The 17,567-nt window shown below is 50.5% G+C and overlaps 13 protein-coding genes across 13 annotated transcripts; 8 read left to right on the top strand and 5 right to left on the bottom strand.

The window, feature by feature from the left end:
• Window positions 1-163: 163 nt before the first annotated feature.
• On the bottom strand, window positions 164-823 carry OSTLU_28514 (predicted protein; the record flags this gene model as incomplete). The annotated part of the gene is made up of 1 exon (XM_001422275.1): window positions 164-823. One exon carries the CDS (start codon window positions 821-823, stop codon window positions 164-166), a length of 660 nt encoding a protein of 219 aa, XP_001422312.1.
• Window positions 824-1,379: 556 nt separating this feature from the next.
• OSTLU_28513 (predicted protein) lies at window positions 1,380-2,654 on the top strand (the record flags this gene model as incomplete). Its single annotated transcript, XM_001422320.1, has 1 exon — window positions 1,380-2,654. One exon carries the CDS (start codon window positions 1,380-1,382, stop codon window positions 1,794-1,796), a length of 417 nt encoding a protein of 138 aa, XP_001422357.1. The 3' UTR covers window positions 1,797-2,654.
• A 226-nt stretch (window positions 2,655-2,880) lies between these two features.
• Window positions 2,881-3,657, top strand: OSTLU_6525 (predicted protein; the record flags this gene model as incomplete). The annotated part of the gene is made up of 1 exon (XM_001422319.1): window positions 2,881-3,657. A coding segment is annotated over one exon (777 nt), but the record flags the coding sequence as incomplete, so codon positions are not given.
• Window positions 3,658-3,804: 147 nt separating this feature from the next.
• Window positions 3,805-5,712, bottom strand: OSTLU_18839 (predicted protein; the record flags this gene model as incomplete). Its single annotated transcript, XM_001422274.1, has 2 exons — window positions 3,805-4,839; window positions 5,710-5,712. 2 exons carry the CDS (start codon window positions 5,710-5,712, stop codon window positions 3,805-3,807), a joined length of 1,038 nt encoding a protein of 345 aa, XP_001422311.1.
• Window positions 5,713-6,381: 669 nt separating this feature from the next.
• Window positions 6,382-6,690, top strand: OSTLU_9555 (predicted protein; the record flags this gene model as incomplete). Its single annotated transcript, XM_001422318.1, has 1 exon — window positions 6,382-6,690. A coding segment is annotated over one exon (309 nt), but the record flags the coding sequence as incomplete, so codon positions are not given.
• A 351-nt stretch (window positions 6,691-7,041) lies between these two features.
• Window positions 7,042-7,704, top strand: OSTLU_7185 (predicted protein; the record flags this gene model as incomplete). Its single annotated transcript, XM_001422317.1, has 1 exon — window positions 7,042-7,704. A coding segment is annotated over one exon (663 nt), but the record flags the coding sequence as incomplete, so codon positions are not given.
• Window positions 7,705-8,071: 367 nt separating this feature from the next.
• On the top strand, window positions 8,072-9,192 carry OSTLU_25794 (predicted protein). Its single transcript, XM_001422316.1, has one exon. It carries the CDS (start codon window positions 8,222-8,224, stop codon window positions 9,098-9,100), a length of 879 nt encoding a protein of 292 aa, XP_001422353.1. The 5' UTR covers window positions 8,072-8,221; the 3' UTR covers window positions 9,101-9,192.
• Window positions 9,193-9,257: 65 nt separating this feature from the next.
• OSTLU_28503 (predicted protein) lies at window positions 9,258-10,295 on the top strand (the record flags this gene model as incomplete). Its single annotated transcript, XM_001422315.1, has 1 exon — window positions 9,258-10,295. One exon carries the CDS (start codon window positions 9,258-9,260, stop codon window positions 10,293-10,295), a length of 1,038 nt encoding a protein of 345 aa, XP_001422352.1.
• Window positions 10,296-10,340: 45 nt separating this feature from the next.
• On the bottom strand, window positions 10,341-10,619 carry OSTLU_28502 (predicted protein; the record flags this gene model as incomplete). The annotated part of the gene is made up of 1 exon (XM_001422273.1): window positions 10,341-10,619. One exon carries the CDS (start codon window positions 10,617-10,619, stop codon window positions 10,341-10,343), a length of 279 nt encoding a protein of 92 aa, XP_001422310.1.
• Window positions 10,620-10,723: 104 nt separating this feature from the next.
• On the bottom strand, window positions 10,724-12,997 carry OSTLU_94000 (predicted protein; the record flags this gene model as incomplete). The annotated part of the gene is made up of 1 exon (XM_001422272.1): window positions 10,724-12,997. The coding sequence occupies one exon, from the start codon at window positions 12,995-12,997 to the stop codon at window positions 10,724-10,726; it is 2,274 nt and encodes a 757-aa protein (XP_001422309.1).
• Window positions 12,998-13,944: 947 nt separating this feature from the next.
• OSTLU_28500 (predicted protein) lies at window positions 13,945-14,130 on the top strand (the record flags this gene model as incomplete). Its single annotated transcript, XM_001422314.1, has 1 exon — window positions 13,945-14,130. One exon carries the CDS (start codon window positions 13,945-13,947, stop codon window positions 14,128-14,130), a length of 186 nt encoding a protein of 61 aa, XP_001422351.1.
• Window positions 14,131-14,172: 42 nt separating this feature from the next.
• OSTLU_28499 (predicted protein) lies at window positions 14,173-15,378 on the bottom strand (the record flags this gene model as incomplete). The annotated part of the gene is made up of 1 exon (XM_001422271.1): window positions 14,173-15,378. One exon carries the CDS (start codon window positions 15,376-15,378, stop codon window positions 14,173-14,175), a length of 1,206 nt encoding a protein of 401 aa, XP_001422308.1.
• Window positions 15,379-16,008: 630 nt separating this feature from the next.
• Window positions 16,009-17,082, top strand: OSTLU_28498 (predicted protein; the record flags this gene model as incomplete). The annotated part of the gene is made up of 1 exon (XM_001422313.1): window positions 16,009-17,082. One exon carries the CDS (start codon window positions 16,009-16,011, stop codon window positions 16,927-16,929), a length of 921 nt encoding a protein of 306 aa, XP_001422350.1. The 3' UTR covers window positions 16,930-17,082.
• Window positions 17,083-17,567: the final 485 nt, after the last annotated feature.

Raw genomic sequence — 17,567 nt, 5'->3', positions numbered from 1 at the left:
CCCTAAACCCTAAACCCTAAACCCTAAACCCTAAACCCTAAACCCTAAACCCTAAACCCTAAACCCTAAACCCTAAACCCTAAACCCTAAACCCTAAACCCTAAACCCTAAACCCTAAACCCTAAACCCTAAACCCTAAACCCTAAACCCTAAACCCTAAACCCTAAACCCTAAACCCTAAACGACATTGACAGCCCACCTTTCTCGAGATGCGCTTCGCCTTCCCGCTGCAGAGCTTGGCAAACTTTTCCTTGGCATCAACCGAATGGTCTTCAGGACCACAAAAGCAATGCCAGATGGTTATATTCGTGTATAATGACCCCACGCTGTTTGTTCCCCTCCCTTTCTTGTATCTAGAATAAACGCGGAACTCTGTGGCGGCGTCGCACTGCACGCCGCGTCGGAAATCTAGCAACCTCTCCGCCGGGATCACGGCGTGCAGCCAATTACTCGCGCTTTTCTCGTAAGGCCACTGAACATCACATTGCCAAACGATATCTCGATGTGAGAACAATCCCGCAGGCGGTGTCGATACGAAAAACTTCGGCGGATCGCGCTTGGAAGCTCGCACCTTGAAAGCTCGCATGCTCCTGGCGTACTTGGTTTTGTTCGCTCGCGGGCCTTGGCCACTGACAGAGCGAGTATCGTCCACGTAAAATGTCAGCCAGAACCCGTGACATCGCGTAACACACAGCTCAGAGTCCTTTCCGACGGTTGGAAACGAAAACACCGTCTCGTACTCGTCGACGGGGACGATTCCGAGCGCGTCATCGCCAACCTGGGAGGGCACCGTCACCCCTTCCCCGGCATCTTCCGGCTGCATATATCACGTCGCGGCCGGGTTTGACGAGTCGTCGCGACTCTCACGTCGCAGCGACGGCGTCCCGCGCCGCGTTGGCGCCGTCCCCCCCCCGCCGTCGTCGCGCGGGGAGGCGACGTCTGCCGCGATGGCGACGCAGGGAGCTCGGCGTCTCGGCACAGTCCCTGTTGGCGAGTTATGACTGGTCAACGATTTATTGAGTCATGAACGGTCACTGAAACCCTACTGATGTTGCTCTGAACGAGTCAAAATCCCATGGCATGTGATGAGAGATAAGCACATGAATGAAGCCAATCCCGTATTATAGTGGTTCTAACGCCTATGTCTATACTACACGACCTAGACCTACATATAGACTTAGCGTGTATGAGTCAGCATCGGACAAGCTCGCGCGGCAACCATCGCGACTCATAAACCCAAGGTTTCTCATAGATTATCTAACATTAGCACCAGTGTAATGCGGGATTGGGTTCATCTCATGAGTCATTATCCCTCATACTCGTAATCGACATCACTTATCGACGCACTTAGACGGTGCGAGCTTCGCCTGTAGATTCTGATGTCACTCGTCACAGCAGCCCAGAAAATGTGCGCAACTCGAAAATATATTGCCGCTGCTAAGATTTTCACCGTCGTGAGCGCGTTGCTGGTGGTGCGAGAGTACGCACGAGCTGCTCAAAGCGATCGACGGGTTCGAGTCGACTCTCAAACGTTCACAAACCAAGTCACGGATAGTAGACGCTTCGATCTGTCAACGTGGGCGAGAGAGCTGCTGCGCGACGTCGGTCCGAAAGCAAACTCTGATGGTATACGTGTGGGCTTGAGATACATGCAGGCTGAAGATAAACCGTTTTGGATGACCGTGCCTTATAAAATTCCACTCGGCGAGCTGTTGGTGTTTATGCCCATGAATGGACTTAAAAGCCAGTACTCCAGATTTGTCATGCTGTCAGTCGCCATGGAAATGGCTTCATAAATAGACAACGGTCTACGAGAAACGTTTCTGCGCTTGTCAAAGGAGGATACCAGACGCTAGATGGGATATCGGACGGTGATCGGACAGTGACTGTGCTTGGGTTTTGCAGCCAAACATGGATCCTTGTTGACAAGACCACCAGAAAGTGGCACATTTACAACCGCCATAAACGCTCCTGGATCGATGCGAGCGGTATAGAGACTGAAAATTCAAGACTTCCCACGGCAACGTTAGAATCGCGAATTAAAATATATATCTAGAGTTTCTCCGAAGGGTACTGACCATTCAGCACTGTGCTTGCCGCCAGTGATACTGCCCAGTGATATCACTTCACCAGAAAAATATACTTCCGGCTCATCATGATCAACGTTCTGTACTAGCTTCTTGAGCGATGTGATTGACCCTATCTGGCACATTCAACATGCTCAGGGTGTACATCATTGTAAGGGACAGACAACATTAAATCTACAAGTGGCTCTATAAAGAACGGTATGACGCTATGCCGCCGAGCGTAAACTGAGAAATCTAACATACATGAGGTACAACACAGCTCGGGGTGGCGCACTATCGATAGGGTTCATGCCCTTCGAAGCCGACACCCACGAGAATCCGAACGATCTGTTCACGACGTCAGATCCAGGTGGATCCGAGGTGAGAGACAAAACGTTGAAAGGTCAATTGATTGGTTCAATTGAATGAATTCAATGAACTGAATGTTGCGCACCCTCTTATATTGCCCTTTCTTTTCTATTTGTTCGCTCCGATCTTCTACTACATCGACCGCAGAATCTGACGGTGTCGAAGGCTTCTAGTAAAGCAGTGTTTGGAAAGACATCTAAAGCGAAACTACGTTCAGGCGAGATTCGGCCACGCTCGTGGACTTGAGCTCAGCATGGTTCGGCTACAGCAGTGGACGACTTGAAACGTCAAACCTGACGTGAAACTGTCATACATGTTGCGCCCCTCTATTAGGTTCAACAATACGGTGAGAGTCGCACGCACGAGCATCACGATATGTCGAATTTTGCTTTTCGTGTTCGTTCTAATACGTGTGTTTCCTCGGAGAAAGATACCGAACGCTCAGTCCCTGGTTCACATAGCATTTGCCTGCGATCCTACTCAGTTATTTACGTTAGGGCCTGTGATCAGTTCAGTGCTTTCGGCCACCGCGTCACCTCATCGGATACGGTTTCACATCTTCACTGCACGCGATGCTCTCACTGATGCTAGTGTGCAATTGAATTGCTACAGCCGAGCAATACCCTTCATCTGGGAACTACACGAATTTTCCAAAGATATGATTCGAGCTAATATAACTGTACACAGCAGAAAAGAGTGGAGGCTGCAAAACGCTTTCAACTATGCCCGCTTCTACTTTGCAGAAATATTATCAGACGTCCAGAAAGTAGTCTATCTGGATACTGACATTATTGTCAAAGGTGACATATGCAGGTTACATGACGCAAATTTACGTTCGTCTTCAACATCTGTCATTGCTGCTGTGAAGCGAAGTGTCCCCCTCGGTAGTCTGCTCAATTTCTCAAATGCGGCGGTAAAATCGTCAGGTCTTCGTGAAAAAATGCATTCTTTCAATGCCGGGGTACTCCTAATCGACCTTGAAAGCTGGCGGCGTAAGAGAATTACTTCAACTGTAGAGACTTGGTTGAAGATGAACTCAGTGTCGAAATTATATAGCCATGGAAGTCAGCCTCCCTTGTTGCTAGTGTTTGGCGATTCCTTCGAGTCAATTCCATCGCATTGGAATGTTGATGGAGTCGGCTACAAAAAAGGGCTTAGAGCGTCGGTACTGAATGAAGCGAGAGTTCTCCATTGGTCAGGTCAGTCGAAACCTTGGTGTCGATACACACCTCACAAAGAGCTTTGGGAGAAATACTTTCAACAGGAGTGCGATGTATCTGGGCAGCGAGACATGTCATGCTTTTAGATTTTATTGGAAGCTAAAGCGTTCATCTCCAAATCTCGTGGTCGGTTCTTCAGATCAGATGCATCACAGTGGTATGTACTTGAAGTCCTCACTGTTCGCGCCACTATCATAGTAACCTAAGTACCATTCCGCGAAATATTGAAGACCAGTATCAAGATCAACTCTGGGTTTGTACGACAAGTCACGTTCAGCAGCACTGATGTTGGCATGTGTGTAAGGGACATCCCCAGTCTTGGGCATGGGCAAGTAGTTGCGCTTGGCCACCATGCCAAGGGCGTGTTCAAGTTTCGAGACGAAGTCGCTCACCGTCACCGGATGCGTGTTGCCAAGATTATATACCCTAAAAGGTGGGTTCGAACCATCTGCTTTCTTCCCACTAGCCTCGCTTGTATCGCATGCTGCAATGATACCACGAACAATATCATCTATGTATGTAAAGTCACGTGCAAGTTCACTGCCATCGGCACTTCTAAATATATTCACAAGTTGCCCTGCCCTGATATTATTCGCGAACGAGTAGTACGCCATATCAGGTCTACCGTGCGGCCCATAGACTGTGAAAAAGCGCAGCGCCGTCAATGCAACACCATGAATATGATTGTATGTGCGCGCCAAGAGTTCATTCGCTTTTTTGGTTGCGGCGTATAGTGACGCTGGCGAATCAGTTACATCCGATTCGCTAAACGGAAGCTTTGTGTTCAACCCATATACACTCGACGACGAGGCAAAGATCACTCTTGGTATAGGACTTGTCTTCACTACTTCTTCGAGCAGTGAAACAAAACCTGCGACATTTGAGTGAACATACGACCCTGGATTTTTCACTGCATATCTCACGCCCGCTTGTGCTGCCAAGTGTACGATTGTCGTCACTCTACACGTATCTAAAATCCCCCTGAGTGTCAAAGAGTCATTGAGGTCCGCCTCCACCACGTGCACGCCAACCTCTGCGAGCTTTGAAATCCGATTTCTCTTCAAAGCCCTCGGGTAGTAGCCGTTGATGTTATCTAAACCAACGACTCGTACACGACGCTCGTTGAGCGCTCGTGCGACGTAACTTCCGATAAAACCAGCTGCGCCAGTCACCAGGTATGTCTCCTCTATCGCCGTACTCCGCGTGCACACTTTCTGAAGTTCCTCGAGTTTCTCCACACCGACTGCCCTGTCCAATACGTGTGCCAAAGAGCTAACAAAGTTCCCAGCACGGTACAAACGAATGTTTTCCAGGCCGCGAGCGACCAACAAAGCACACACGGAAATCGCGCAAGTGAGAGTTAGAAGACGCCACGCGAGGACTACGCAGTGATTTTGTCTATGTCGGCCCACCCCTCGTCTACCACCGTGGCTTGTGGCATGTGCCCCTCTTGCACAGTCACTACTAAATAGCAAACTTTCAGAGCGAGGCGGAAGACGGAACTGGCGGGGCATCGCCGTCTTAAGTGACGGCGCGTGACACTTCAAAAACGGCGAGGAAGAGATGAAGGGAGGAGAACCGGTGGGTACACGTCTAGGTGCACACTAAGGTTGGACCTTGAGTACAGCGTTTAGGTTGCCTTTTTTACCTTGAAAATTTCAAGTTGAAATGAACTCGTTAAGCGGCTGAGCTGGGCGAACCGGACGTGCAAAAGAGGGAAATTTCGCTGTTAGGCCGACGAAGAGATAGCCGAAAATATGAATAATACTTAAGCCGACTAAGGTGAGCAATCGGGCCTAGTGCGTCGATAAGTGATGATGATTACAAGGAGCTATGATTGATTAGTTCATTAATGAGTGTTAACTCGTCAATTAGTCATCCTAGGTTAACTAGGGGAAGCTATACTTCATACTTTACTCTTCAGATTTCTAACACACCTCCTTAGCTTTCTCTAGTCTGAGGGCTTATCAATCAATACCTTTGAAAGGTTGGATTTCCTCACTTTCGACCTTCTCGAGATATTCTTGAAATGTGTGCAGAGCGTCACTCTTCACCATACCTTCACTCAACCTCTGGTTGATGAAGTCTCGTATGTCCTTTGAAGATATATGACTTAACATTACGTTGAAGTGATTAGAACACTCGTGAACGTCTGTTGTACCTGAAAAGTTCTTCTTGTTCGGCAATATCTTTGTCAACATATCGGCTAGATTGTATGACGATCCGATGTTGAATGGCTGTATAATCCCTTCTCTGTGAGCATAATGTTGGAGCCAAGCGTATCTTATTTCCATATGCTTGTTTGACTTTGACGACATCGTCTCCATCGCTTGTCGAATGGCTGTCGTGTTGTCACAAAACAATGGTACCCTGGAAAGTTTGAACCCAAGTTCTCTAAGTATTCGCATATCCAGCTTCAGGGCGGGAGTTATGGCGATAAAACGGTAAAATTGAATCCTGCGCTAAATAACGCTGATTCGACAAATAGGGCAGCACACAGTGTGCTAGCCACAGCCGTCGCAAAAGGCGAAGAATACGGTAAAATTATTGATGAGTCAAGTGTGGATTTCTCAGAGAGCAGAGCAAAAGAGCTCAATGGATTGCTCGAAACCACATTAATGGAGGTCAGTATTGATGAAGCCGGAGATGCAAATATTTGTGGATCCAAATGGGTAGATAAGGTAAAACCAGATGGTTCCCTTAAGTCTAGATTGGTAGTGCAAGGATTCACCCAAGTTTGGTTGAAGGACTACCACGACACATTTAGTGCTGTTGCTTCCATGACCACGTTTAGGATACTCATCAATATTGCGGCAATCTTAGGATGGGACATCTTTACGATAGATGTATCCCAAGCTTATACTCAAGGAGAGCTTTTAGATGATATATTCATCAAAGCACCACGATCTCATCCGCTTCCGAAAGGAGTAGTCTACAAATTAAAGAGACCTCTATATGGAACAAAGCAAGCTGGAAGATGTTGGTATCTTCATGTAACCAAGACACTAAGGTCTATTGGTTTAACCCAACTAGCCAAAGATAGCTGCTTATTTGTTAAGATGAATCATGGTAAACCATTTCTGATCATTTCAGTCTTGGTGGATGATCTCCTAATATTGGCTCAGGACAATGAAAAAGTTGAACGTTTCCACACCGAGTTTTCAGACACCTACAAAGTATCGCAATTTGAACAGTGCAAAGTGTATAACGGCATTAATATGCACAGATTAGAGAAGCACTGCTACACACTGAGCCAAGAATATTCGATTGCGCAATTCCTAGCAAAATGCCCAGTGCAAGACATCAATGCTCGCGATTCACCGTTACTACCATCAGATATGTTTGTTCTCGCCAAGGAGGATGACACAGATGCAGTAGACAGGATGAAACGGACAACATATCAACAAGTGTTGGGAAGTCTGAATTGGTTCAATACAGCTACTCGCCCGGATCTTGCTGTGGTATGCAGCCTAGCTGGAAGAGTAGCAAGTAACCCAACGCATAAACAATTTAGCGCTCTATGCAGAGCAGTTGGATATCTCAAGAGGAACCCCAATATTCCATTAACCTACAACGGTGCTGAATGCAATGGTATAGTGAGACTTGCAGGATTTACAGACTCGGATTGGGCAGGCCAAAAGTTATCCTTAAATTCGAAAGATAGATGCGGAAGAAAATCCACATCGGGGTATATATCTTTTTCATGCGGCCCTACCAATTGGAAGAGCAAACTGCAAGGAATACCAGCCACGAGTTCAGCGCAAGCAGAGTTTATGGCAATGTATGAAGCCGCGAAAGATTTATTCTTTCAAATCTTGTTACTTAGAGAACTTGGGTTCAAACTTTCCAGGGTACCATTGTTTTGTGACAACACGACAGCCATTCGACAAGCGATGGAGACGATGTCGTCAAAGTCAAACAAGCATATGGAAATAAGATACGCTTGGCTCCAACATTATGCTCACAGAGAAGGGATTATACAGCCATTCAACATCGGATCGTCATACAATCTAGCCGATATGTTGACAAAGATATTGCCGAACAAGAAGAACTTTTCAGGTACAACAGACGTTCACGAGTGTTCTAATCACTTCAACGTAATGTTAAGTCATATATCTTCAAAGGACATACGAGACTTCATCAACCAGAGGTTGAGTGAAGGTATGGTGAAGAGTGACGCTCTGCACACATTTCAAGAATATCTCGAGAAGGTCGAAAGTGAGGAAATCCAACCTTTCAAAGGTATTGATTGATAAGCCCTCAGACTAGAGAAAGCTAAGGAGGTGTGTTAGAAATCTGAAGAGTAAAGTATGAAGTATAGCTTCCCCTAGTTAACCTAGGATGACTAATTGACGAGTTAACACTCATTAATGAACTAATCAATCATAGCTCCTTGTAATCATCATCACTTATCGACGCACTAGGCCCGATTGCTCACAATCATATAAGGTATAGCTCGCATGTAACGAGCCTTTAATAAGGCAAGCCGGCGGATTCCGCAACACTCTGAACGAAACGTTTCGCGCGAACGAGGGCTTCTTCGTCACAAATTTCTCCTCGCGAGATATGAAAGGCGAAGGCATTTGGAACGAGTCGTTTACCATCGTCTCACGCTATATTCGTCGCAAGACTACACGAACGTTCGCGTTCGTACTATTCGTCACCATAGCAAGTATACTTTTGCTTCAAGCATTTTGGCGAGGTTTACAAAGTCATTGGAACGACGTACCAGTACCGGTGTTATGGACAACGACGACTGACACAAAGCCTTTACCTCGCAAGTTGCACACCCTGACGTTACCGAACGATTCGTCGTTCCCGTTAAAAATCACCACGCGACTCAACCCGACGTGGACGTTGAAGACGTACGACGTGTACGGCGGAGCCGAGTATATAGAAACGAACTGCAAAAAATATTTACGCGCGTACAGAGCACTAAAACCACTCGCGTTCAAGGCTGATTTGTTGCGGTACTGCATTCTGTACACCGAAGGCGGCGCTTGGATGGACGATGACATTTTACTGGTGAAGTCTCTCGACGAATTGACCCACGATATGCGCCACGACGCGTTGTTCGTGTACGACAGACGCGTGTACAAACTCGCGGGCGGGCCGAAACAAGTGTGGAACGCGTTCATGGTGGCGGTCCCCGGGTTGGATGTTTTCGCGCGCGCGATGGACAAAATCGCCGCGAACGTCGCCGACCGACAACACTTTTATCATTCGTTGTACTACACCGGGCCCGCGTTGCTCTACGAAAGCATCGCGGATGGAGATTCGATCGAGTTCCGTTGGCGCGTGCAACATAGAGACGCGTTGAGCGCGGCGAGTCGACGCGTCGCGGACGTGCGCACAGACGAGGAGGTGTTGTTGCACTTTAAGCTGCCTCGAGCGACGAAGCACTACAGCGAAATGTCGCGGGGAGGGGACATTTATGCGTCGTGAAGAAGTCGGTGGAAACCATTTGGCGCGATCGATCGTACGTAGATTCTAGCTCAACGTGTAGTGATGTAGTCTCGAAATCGCATCATAGTGTATCATTCTCGTCACGTGCGTAATCACTCACCTCACTTCTCTTCCCGCAGTATTCGTCGTTCGTTTCATGATTCGTCTCGCTTCGAACGGCTCCGTCCTCGCACGATCGAAGCGCGCGCGAGAAATCAGCGCGTTGCTGCTTTTCGCGGCGTGTTTCACCCTGTTCACACGGTATCACCTCGCCAAACCCGTGCGTGCTCGGGTCGAAGAACAGCACTCGTGCGCACAACCGAAGCCGACGCGTTCGACGGCGCCGATCGCAAAAGACGTCGACGCCGCCTTCGATCGCGCGATCAACGCGATCAACGCCGATAAGCTCAAGCGCTACGCGCTCTTCGACACCGTCTCGCGCGGAGGTACGCAGAGAGCCGACGGTTGGTACCAAGACAACGTGGAGCCCGCCGTGACGTGCGCGCGCGAAGAGCGCGTCGGTCCAGCTGGCGAGGGTGGGAAGTGTTTGTGCGACCCGAACCGTCTGCGCGCGCGGGGGGCGGACGGTTTGATATATAGCGTCGGAAGTTTCGATGACTTTAGTTTCGAAGAAGCGATCATGCGGGACGTGTCGAGCGCGTGCGAAATACACGTGTTCGATCACACGGTGTCGAACCCGCGAAACAAACCGTGCGGTGTCCACTTTCAACCATGGGGATTAGGAGGCGCGCGCGAACCCGATGGGAGCGATTTGAAAAGTTTAGCCGACGTCGTCGTCGCGCTCGGTCACAAAGGAAGGACGATAGACGTATTAAAAATTGACTGCGAAGGCTGCGAATGGAGCACTTACGGCAGCTGGATCGACGCCGACGTGCGCGTCGATGAAATGCTCGTGGAAATACACGCGGGCACGATTGACTCGAACTTGAAAGAAGTACATCAATCGTGGCTCTCTCTGATCGTCGGCGATCAACTTTTCGGCCGCGGCGCGCTCGACCCTTTGCGCGAGCCGGTGGCGAAACGTTTCTTCCGACGCCTTCACGACGAAAACTTTTACATTTTCCACAAAGAGCCGAATATCAAGTATTCACTATTGCACAAAATGTGCGTCGAATTCGCATTCATTCGCTTCGATGGTGGTATTGAGGGCGTGGAAAATTCCCTAAACTCGTAGTAAGTGATAGACACTCTTGTAAATCACTGGGCACGTCCTTTCGAGTCAGCGCTCAACTTTTCGATGACGAAACCAGCGCCACCAGCTCGACGTTCCACCGAGTCTTTCGACGCAAATGCTCGCCTGTCCTCCGTACCCGCCGCCAGTGGGAAAAAAGTACCGCGCGTTCGCCAGATAGACGAAATCGTCATCCGGGAGCGCGCTCAGCCGCTGCACGATGTCGTGGCCGCGTCGCGTGAGAAGCTCGACCACCTTGATCGTGTACCATTCGCTCCCTTTGCTATCGCTAAAATGATTCCTATGCACGGCTGAACCGACGACCATGACGGACAATCGCCTCTCGCAAAGGTGGTTATGACTGACAGACACAAGACGCTTAATTAGTTTCAAGCACTATGCCACTTTGAGCCGATGCAACCGCTCTCAGCCTACCCGAAGAAATCCTTTCCACGGTTCTCGCATTCAACGAAACCAATTTGATAGTGTTTGTCAACCAAGTGGCGCTGCCTCGCCGTGTTGCGCCAGTTATTCCGGCGAATCCATTTTTGATACTCTATTTCGTCGCTTTTCAACGCGAAGAAATACCGGCGGTGTCGCGCGCTCGATCCACGCGACGCGCGCGAGCACGTAGTCTCGGCTTCATTTCTGTCAAAGAAAAAGTCGTGCGTTCGTAAAGGACGATTTCTTAGAACTAGCGCATCTCGAAACGAGCCGTACGAAAACGCTACGCGAGCGGCGCAGTTAAACTCCACCAAGTCAGAAATCAAGTCCCGTCCAAGTCTCATGGTGACGTTTGGAAGTACCGCGGCGAGCTGTTGAAAAAACATACACGTTGGATTGTTCAAGTCTTCGCAGAAAACTCGCACTTGTAATGCCGATTCCGAAGCGTAACTCTGCACGCTCGCGTAGTACGACGTCGGAAAAGGTCCGTACGTCGTGTGCTTTGACGGCTCTTTCGCAACGAAATGACCCGTCCAACGACTGTAGGAGCCGCTGACGATGTCTCCCGCGCGCACGTGCACCGCGAGCACATCATCGCCGACACTCTCGCAGGCACGACCAAACGCGTGCGTCACGTTCGTTTCAAAGTAACGCGAGATAGCATTGGTTACGACAGACCCGTCTGGTATAGACATTCGGTCGTCTGCAAAACCGTTCTGTTGACGAAGCGCATCTTTCGATTTGAGGTACGTATCGTACCAGCGACGCCCGCTCAGTTTCTGACACTTCTTCGCAGCACGCTTATTCCGCACACCATCGATCTGTTTGTTTGCGAAAAACGTATTTTCTGATCTCCATCCCGGTAGTATGTCGTCGAGTATGCGCACGTGACAACCGCGGACCAGCGCGTCCTCGAGCATCATCGCAAATATCCGTACCCTATTGCCGAGCCGACCGTACCATCGCTTAACTGAAACGATATCTGTGTCGTCGTACCTATCGCTCGATGGCTTCATTGGCGTGAAAACCATTCGCTCGTGATCAGTCTTCGGCTTTGAATCGACGTTTTTGTCGACGCCGGGGCGCGCCGAGCCGTTGCTCCCTCTAGCGATAGGACCATAAAACCAGTCGCGCAGCCATCGTCGCGCTCCGGGATGCGCTATGTTTTCGAATACATCGCCGTCTGCGGAAAACATACTTTGAAACGTCTTGGCTGTGAACGAAATCGCGCCCACGCGTTCGCCCATTTTGACATCCGGCCGTCGAGGACAGACGAGATTCCCCTCCTCGTCAATTGAAAGTTCCAAGTTTTCAACCGTCGGATGCATGAAGTTGGAACAAAAGAAACCAAAGTTATGACTCGACAAAAGTTTGTGCAGCAACACATCGCTCGATAACATTTCTTCCTCGAGCATCTGTCCGTAATACGTTTGTAAATCGTATTTCGGTGGCGTCCTCGCGCTGGACGTAATCCTCCTCCGTTCAAAGTCTCTGACCTTTGCTATTGTTTCGCGATCGAGCGACCAGAGATCTCCGAGTGCGTCGAATTCCGGTCGAACCGAAGAGTGCGCGGAATGAAAACATGCTCTTATTCCCTCGCAGTGCGCGCCTCTTTGGTAACCCACGACCCACGACGAGCTTTGCCTGAACGTCTGTCCCAAGTCTACGAAGACGAGAGTGTCGAGATCGATCCATATCACCCTCGCACCGAACACCGTCATTAAATGTTCTACAGCATCAAGTTTCGCTCGTGAAAGCGCCGCCCACGGCCCGACGTTCGTGTAAGCGTTTGGCGGAAAAGACTGCGAGTCGCACGCGTGCGTGATTACGTCAACCTCTGTGCCAAACGTGGTCTTGAGCGGAATCACGCCCGGCGTGTCCGTGTACACGTGTAAACACGGCGGTTTCCTTGCTTGCGATCTCGCCAACGACGAGTACATGAGCCGCAAAGCTATCTTCGTGCTTTCCACGCTCCATCTTTTGCCAGCGTTCCGCGCAAAGGCAAACGTAGCGAAGCGAATCGATTCCGGTTCGTCGGCTATCGACGCTTCAAGCCGACCTCCGATGCACGGTTCGACGACCACTCGCGACTTTTTACGTTGGAGTGCAACATCATCGCTTTCTCGGGCGCGCTCGCGCGTGCGCTCTCTGCACAGCCAGCACGCGCACAGCGCGACGAGTACTATCGGAAGCGCTCGTCGTCGCGCGCGCCGCTGCGTTCGATGCGCGGGCAGAGTCGCCCGCGCATCGCACGCGAACATCACGCGACGTGCGCGCCGCGTCCCCGCGGACGCGGTCGCTCGTAATGCGGAGCGTCACGCGAAACAGAGCCGTCGCGGTCCGTTTTAGAGGAGGGTGTCGGCGAGGCGCGCGTCTCGCTCGGTGCGTCGATCCGGGTGCGCGGTGAAGATGATCTCGCGCGCGTCGTGCGTAGCGGACGCGGAGAACGTCCCCACGCCTTGTGACGGCGGTTATCCCCCTTCGGCGCCCCAAACGCCCTCTACACACCCATGGCACCTTCGAGGGAGAGCCTAACGTCCAAACCGACGTGGAAACTTTAGCCCCAGAACCGCGCGCGCGCGAGCGTCGTTCGCGCGCCGAGCGCGGCACCGATCGTCGCGCGCTGTGCGACGAGGGATTACGACGCCGACGACGCGGGTGCGCGAGCGCGACGCGCGAAGAAGGAGAACGCGTCGAAACGCGAATGGCGGCGATTCTCGCGGACGAGGATGCGGACGGTGCCCACGGGCGCGGGCGTCGTCGGGACGACGCGCGCGGAAGGGGCACGCACGGCGTGGAGCTCGGCGAGCAGGTACGTGTCGCCGTTCATGACGTATTGGTCGCTGATATTCGCGATCGCCGACGCTAACTGTCTCGGCGGCGACGCCACGGGGGCGACGTCGGCGGGAGCGCGTCGTCGAGCGTGCCGATCGCGAACTGGGACGTGAGCGCGGTGGATGACACGCGCGATTTGTTTCAGTACAAGAGTACCTTGAACGGAGATATCAGGAACTGCAACGTTGGCGCGGTGAAGAACGCGCATTCCATGTTCTACCGGGACATCTCGCGCTTGGACGTCCGTGCGGTGAGAGATGTGCAACAAACGTTCTACTCAGCGTCGGCCTGGGAAGCTCTGACGCATTGACGCACCTCGAGGTGTCTATGAAGAACGCCGCCAGAGTACGATCTCCAGGCGTATTTCAGTCTGATGCTCGAAAATGGTGTACTTGCCGAGAACGCTTTGCTTCACAACTTTCTACCGGACCTCAATTTTGGTTTCACGTGTTCAAACTTTGAGCACCCAACGTCGACTAATATGGAAATTTCTGTCGATAGCGCTGACGATCAAGATGTTCGCGCTTGGTTCGCGCGATGGTTTTACTCGCCGCTCTGAAAGAATTCGGCAGTAGTTGTCGCTAGATCGTAATATTTAATACTATACCATACCTAAGGCTAGCTCATTCAGACGATGGGAAACGCCCTTGACGACGCGCTCGTACGTAAATTCTTGCATCAACGCGCGAGCATTTGCTGTGATATCACGCAACTTCGTTAGCGATTCGCCATCGGTGTTCGCCACAATCTTCGTTTTTTCCACTAAATCGTGCAAATCTCCAGATATTCCGATGTAGTGTACTCCATCTACCAGCTTGTCGCTGTAATAGTGCTTGAAATTTGACTTGACGAGGAACAGGACGCTCCCGCTTTCCATGCGCCAACGGTTTCCCCACGCGTCGACGTTTCCATCGATTTCGAGGATACCTTTGTGCGTGATCCAATGCTGTTCCGATACGTGCGGGCTAATGCGTACATTTGTTTGTCCTTTACACGATTGTACCCTTCGCGTGATCTCGACGTCGAGCCAAGGAACATTTATGGATGATTGCACCGCTCGCACGCGCGGAAGTTCAACGCACGCGGTAACCCTTTCGTTCACGTCGACGCGAGCGGGTTCTTCTATTTCGCATTTTGTTGACATACCAGACGTCGAGCCTCTCCAGAATACGTCGGATTTGCGTTCATCAAACGGAATCTCACGTTCACGCAGATTCCGAAGCAACGGTTTGAACCCGTCGCGCTTGATGAAGTGGAAGTTTGGCGCGAGCACGACTGATTCGTCGGTGAAACAATCCACATTGATAGAATGCGCCAGAATGAAAGTGTTCAAGGATTTCAATTCCCGTTTCAGCTCCCTCGGCATAGAGGCATCGTCGTCAATCACCCAAAGGAGTCGTAGAGCCACGTCGCTTCGTTCTCCTTGGTTCTGTCGCCGTTCCACAGCGACGTCTCGGAGAAACCGCAGGGCACTTTTAAAGTAGCTACGATTCAGCGGTTCACGCCTGCGTGCGACGAAGGTGTACGACGACGGCGAAGTCGCCTCCGGATGAATGGTGAAACACGCGACGTCTTTACCCAAGCCAAATGAACTGAACTTCAGCATTCGTTCCCTCACGTCGCCGCAGCAGTTCCGACAGTGCGTCCAAGCATCTTCTCGCATCCACATCTCGCTCAAATACTTCACCGAGCGCTCGCATCCGCGTGTTATGAACTGCAAAGACAATACAAACTTCAACAACCAAAAAGCCAACAGCACGCGCAAACCGAGCCGACGTGCGGAGGTTTTCATGGCTGCGGTGGACATGTCGAAAAGCTCATAATCACTGCGATTTACCCGAGTCTATGTGTATGAGCGTGCCGTTGTAAATCGAACGCGTCGCGGAGTGGAACGAGTATGCGAACGAGCGAAAGGCGCCCTCGTTTGCGCAGAAATTTCAAAATCGAGAGGCACGCCGCACTTGTTGACACGTGGTGTACTCTAAGACGAGTGGTGCTCACGATAACTCGATGCGCTCTACTATGAAACTTTAACTTTGGATGCGCATTAAAGCTGCTGCGCGGATATGGCGTCGCGTGAAACAACGGAACGGGCGTTGATAGCACTTCGGTATACGTGAGATTCCACACCCTAGAGCGAGATATCGACGTCAAGGACAGTGCGATGCCGGTGAAACGCCGTGAGCGAACACGAATGATGCGTGCGTTTTTCCTCTCATCAGCGCTCTTCTACGGGTCTACTCAGCTCAGATCTCAAAGGTACGTGACGTCACAGAGAACTAATTCGAGTTGCTTCACGACGCCCGACTACGACGAGTATTGCGTGTTAGAAGATGTATGCGTCACACGTGGTGGACTTTTGGTCTCGACAGCGCTTACGACGCTCAAATCGGACGGGCATGAAATCAGTAGACTTTCCAACTTACCCACGGTGGATATGTCAAAGTTTCACCAGCTACCACTGAGGGCGTACGTGGACGTAAAAGTCGACCCGGTGATTTTCACGCACGCTCTCAATAAGAACCACACGTCGAATCTGTTCGTGATCGCTCCAGACGACAAACGCGGCGCAAATCCCTTTCATTTCGCGCAATCTGCCATGTTCTTTTTTCACAGCGCTCTCAGGACGCTAGAGAATTCGGATAGCTCTTCTGTCGTGATAATTTTTAGACAGCGGCCGCCCGCTCAAAGTTGGATTGATAGTTTGACTCAGCAGATCTTTGGCGACGTCAGGGTCGTTTATGGTGACGAGTTGACATCGCCTATTTGTGCCAGAAGAGTTGTCGTCGCTGGAACTATGATAGGTTTACTTCAAGGCCCATATGACGCTCAATTATTTCGAGACCGAGTGTATGGCAATCTCAAAATCAACCCGAAACGAATAAACAGAGCGGATTTGCGAGTGACACTGATTGATAGAAAGAAGAGACGTGTCACTAACGTAGGCGAATTACAAGAAATATTGGATGAGCGTCGACTTTGGTACAAAACTGTTCGGCTCGATACGCTTTCTTTCAAGGAGCAAGTGTCCCTCATGTCAGAAACAGACTTGCTCATTTCATCGCATGGCGCCGATCTTACGAACGTTATATTCATGCAACGAGAAAGCGCAGTCATTGAGCTCTTTCCTTCGACGGTTTGGTACTATGAGCTCTACGCAAAAATCGCACGGAACGCCGGATTGTTCCACACGTACGCTCTCGGCGATCAAACGCACGCCGTTACGAAGACCATTGCGGAGTGCTTTGAAAGTGCCTGTCTGACCGAACTGAAACGCGACTTTATGATACCGCCTGAACGTTTTCGTACTTCTCTCGATCACGCGCTCAGTCTCCTTGGAGTCGCCAACGCAGTCTAGTAGATTGATCCGCTTCGAGTTGCGGCATTAGACACGACGTTCAGTGGCGGTCCAAAAGTCCCAACGCGCGTTCGTGCAATCATCAAAGTACGAGAAGCACGGGTGAGGAGGAAACGTGATCGAGGAAGCTAAGCCGCTGTAAGTACTATTCGATCCAACAATACACGATGCTTGAGATAGAACATAAAGCTCAGCAAAAGTATCCATATTCCCTTTTCGCATACTCCGCTTGAAGACGCTCCAACTTCTGTCGATGTGAAAAACATTGGTACTGTGCACAGTGCGCACGCCTCGAGCCGACACCAAAGCTGAACTTTTTAGTTCGTCACTATCAGAAAATAAAACTATTGGAGCGACATGAGTGGTCAACGAATCCTTTGCGTTATCGCGTGTGTGTTCCACGAGCAGCTGTCGCTTCATTTCTGCACAGTCAAAAAACTTTGTCACATCCTCAATATCGTGGCGCTTCGGGTCAATCCAACCAACGACTCGATTTGAACGTTTCATCTTTCCACCGATCCGTGCGTGGACGGCGATGAAAGGTGAATTGTCTTGAAGACGAAGCTCTTGAAGCATTTCTAAGGCTCGACGTTTGACGTTGGGCGCAAAGTGAAACAGGTTAGTAAACGCAAAACTAA

This window comes from Ostreococcus lucimarinus, chromosome 18 (assembly GCF_000092065.1).
Source record: "Ostreococcus lucimarinus CCE9901 chromosome 18, complete sequence".
Taxonomy (NCBI): Eukaryota; Viridiplantae; Chlorophyta; class Mamiellophyceae; order Mamiellales; family Bathycoccaceae; genus Ostreococcus; species Ostreococcus sp. 'lucimarinus'.
This window is presented reverse-complemented; position numbering and strand designations above follow the sequence as displayed.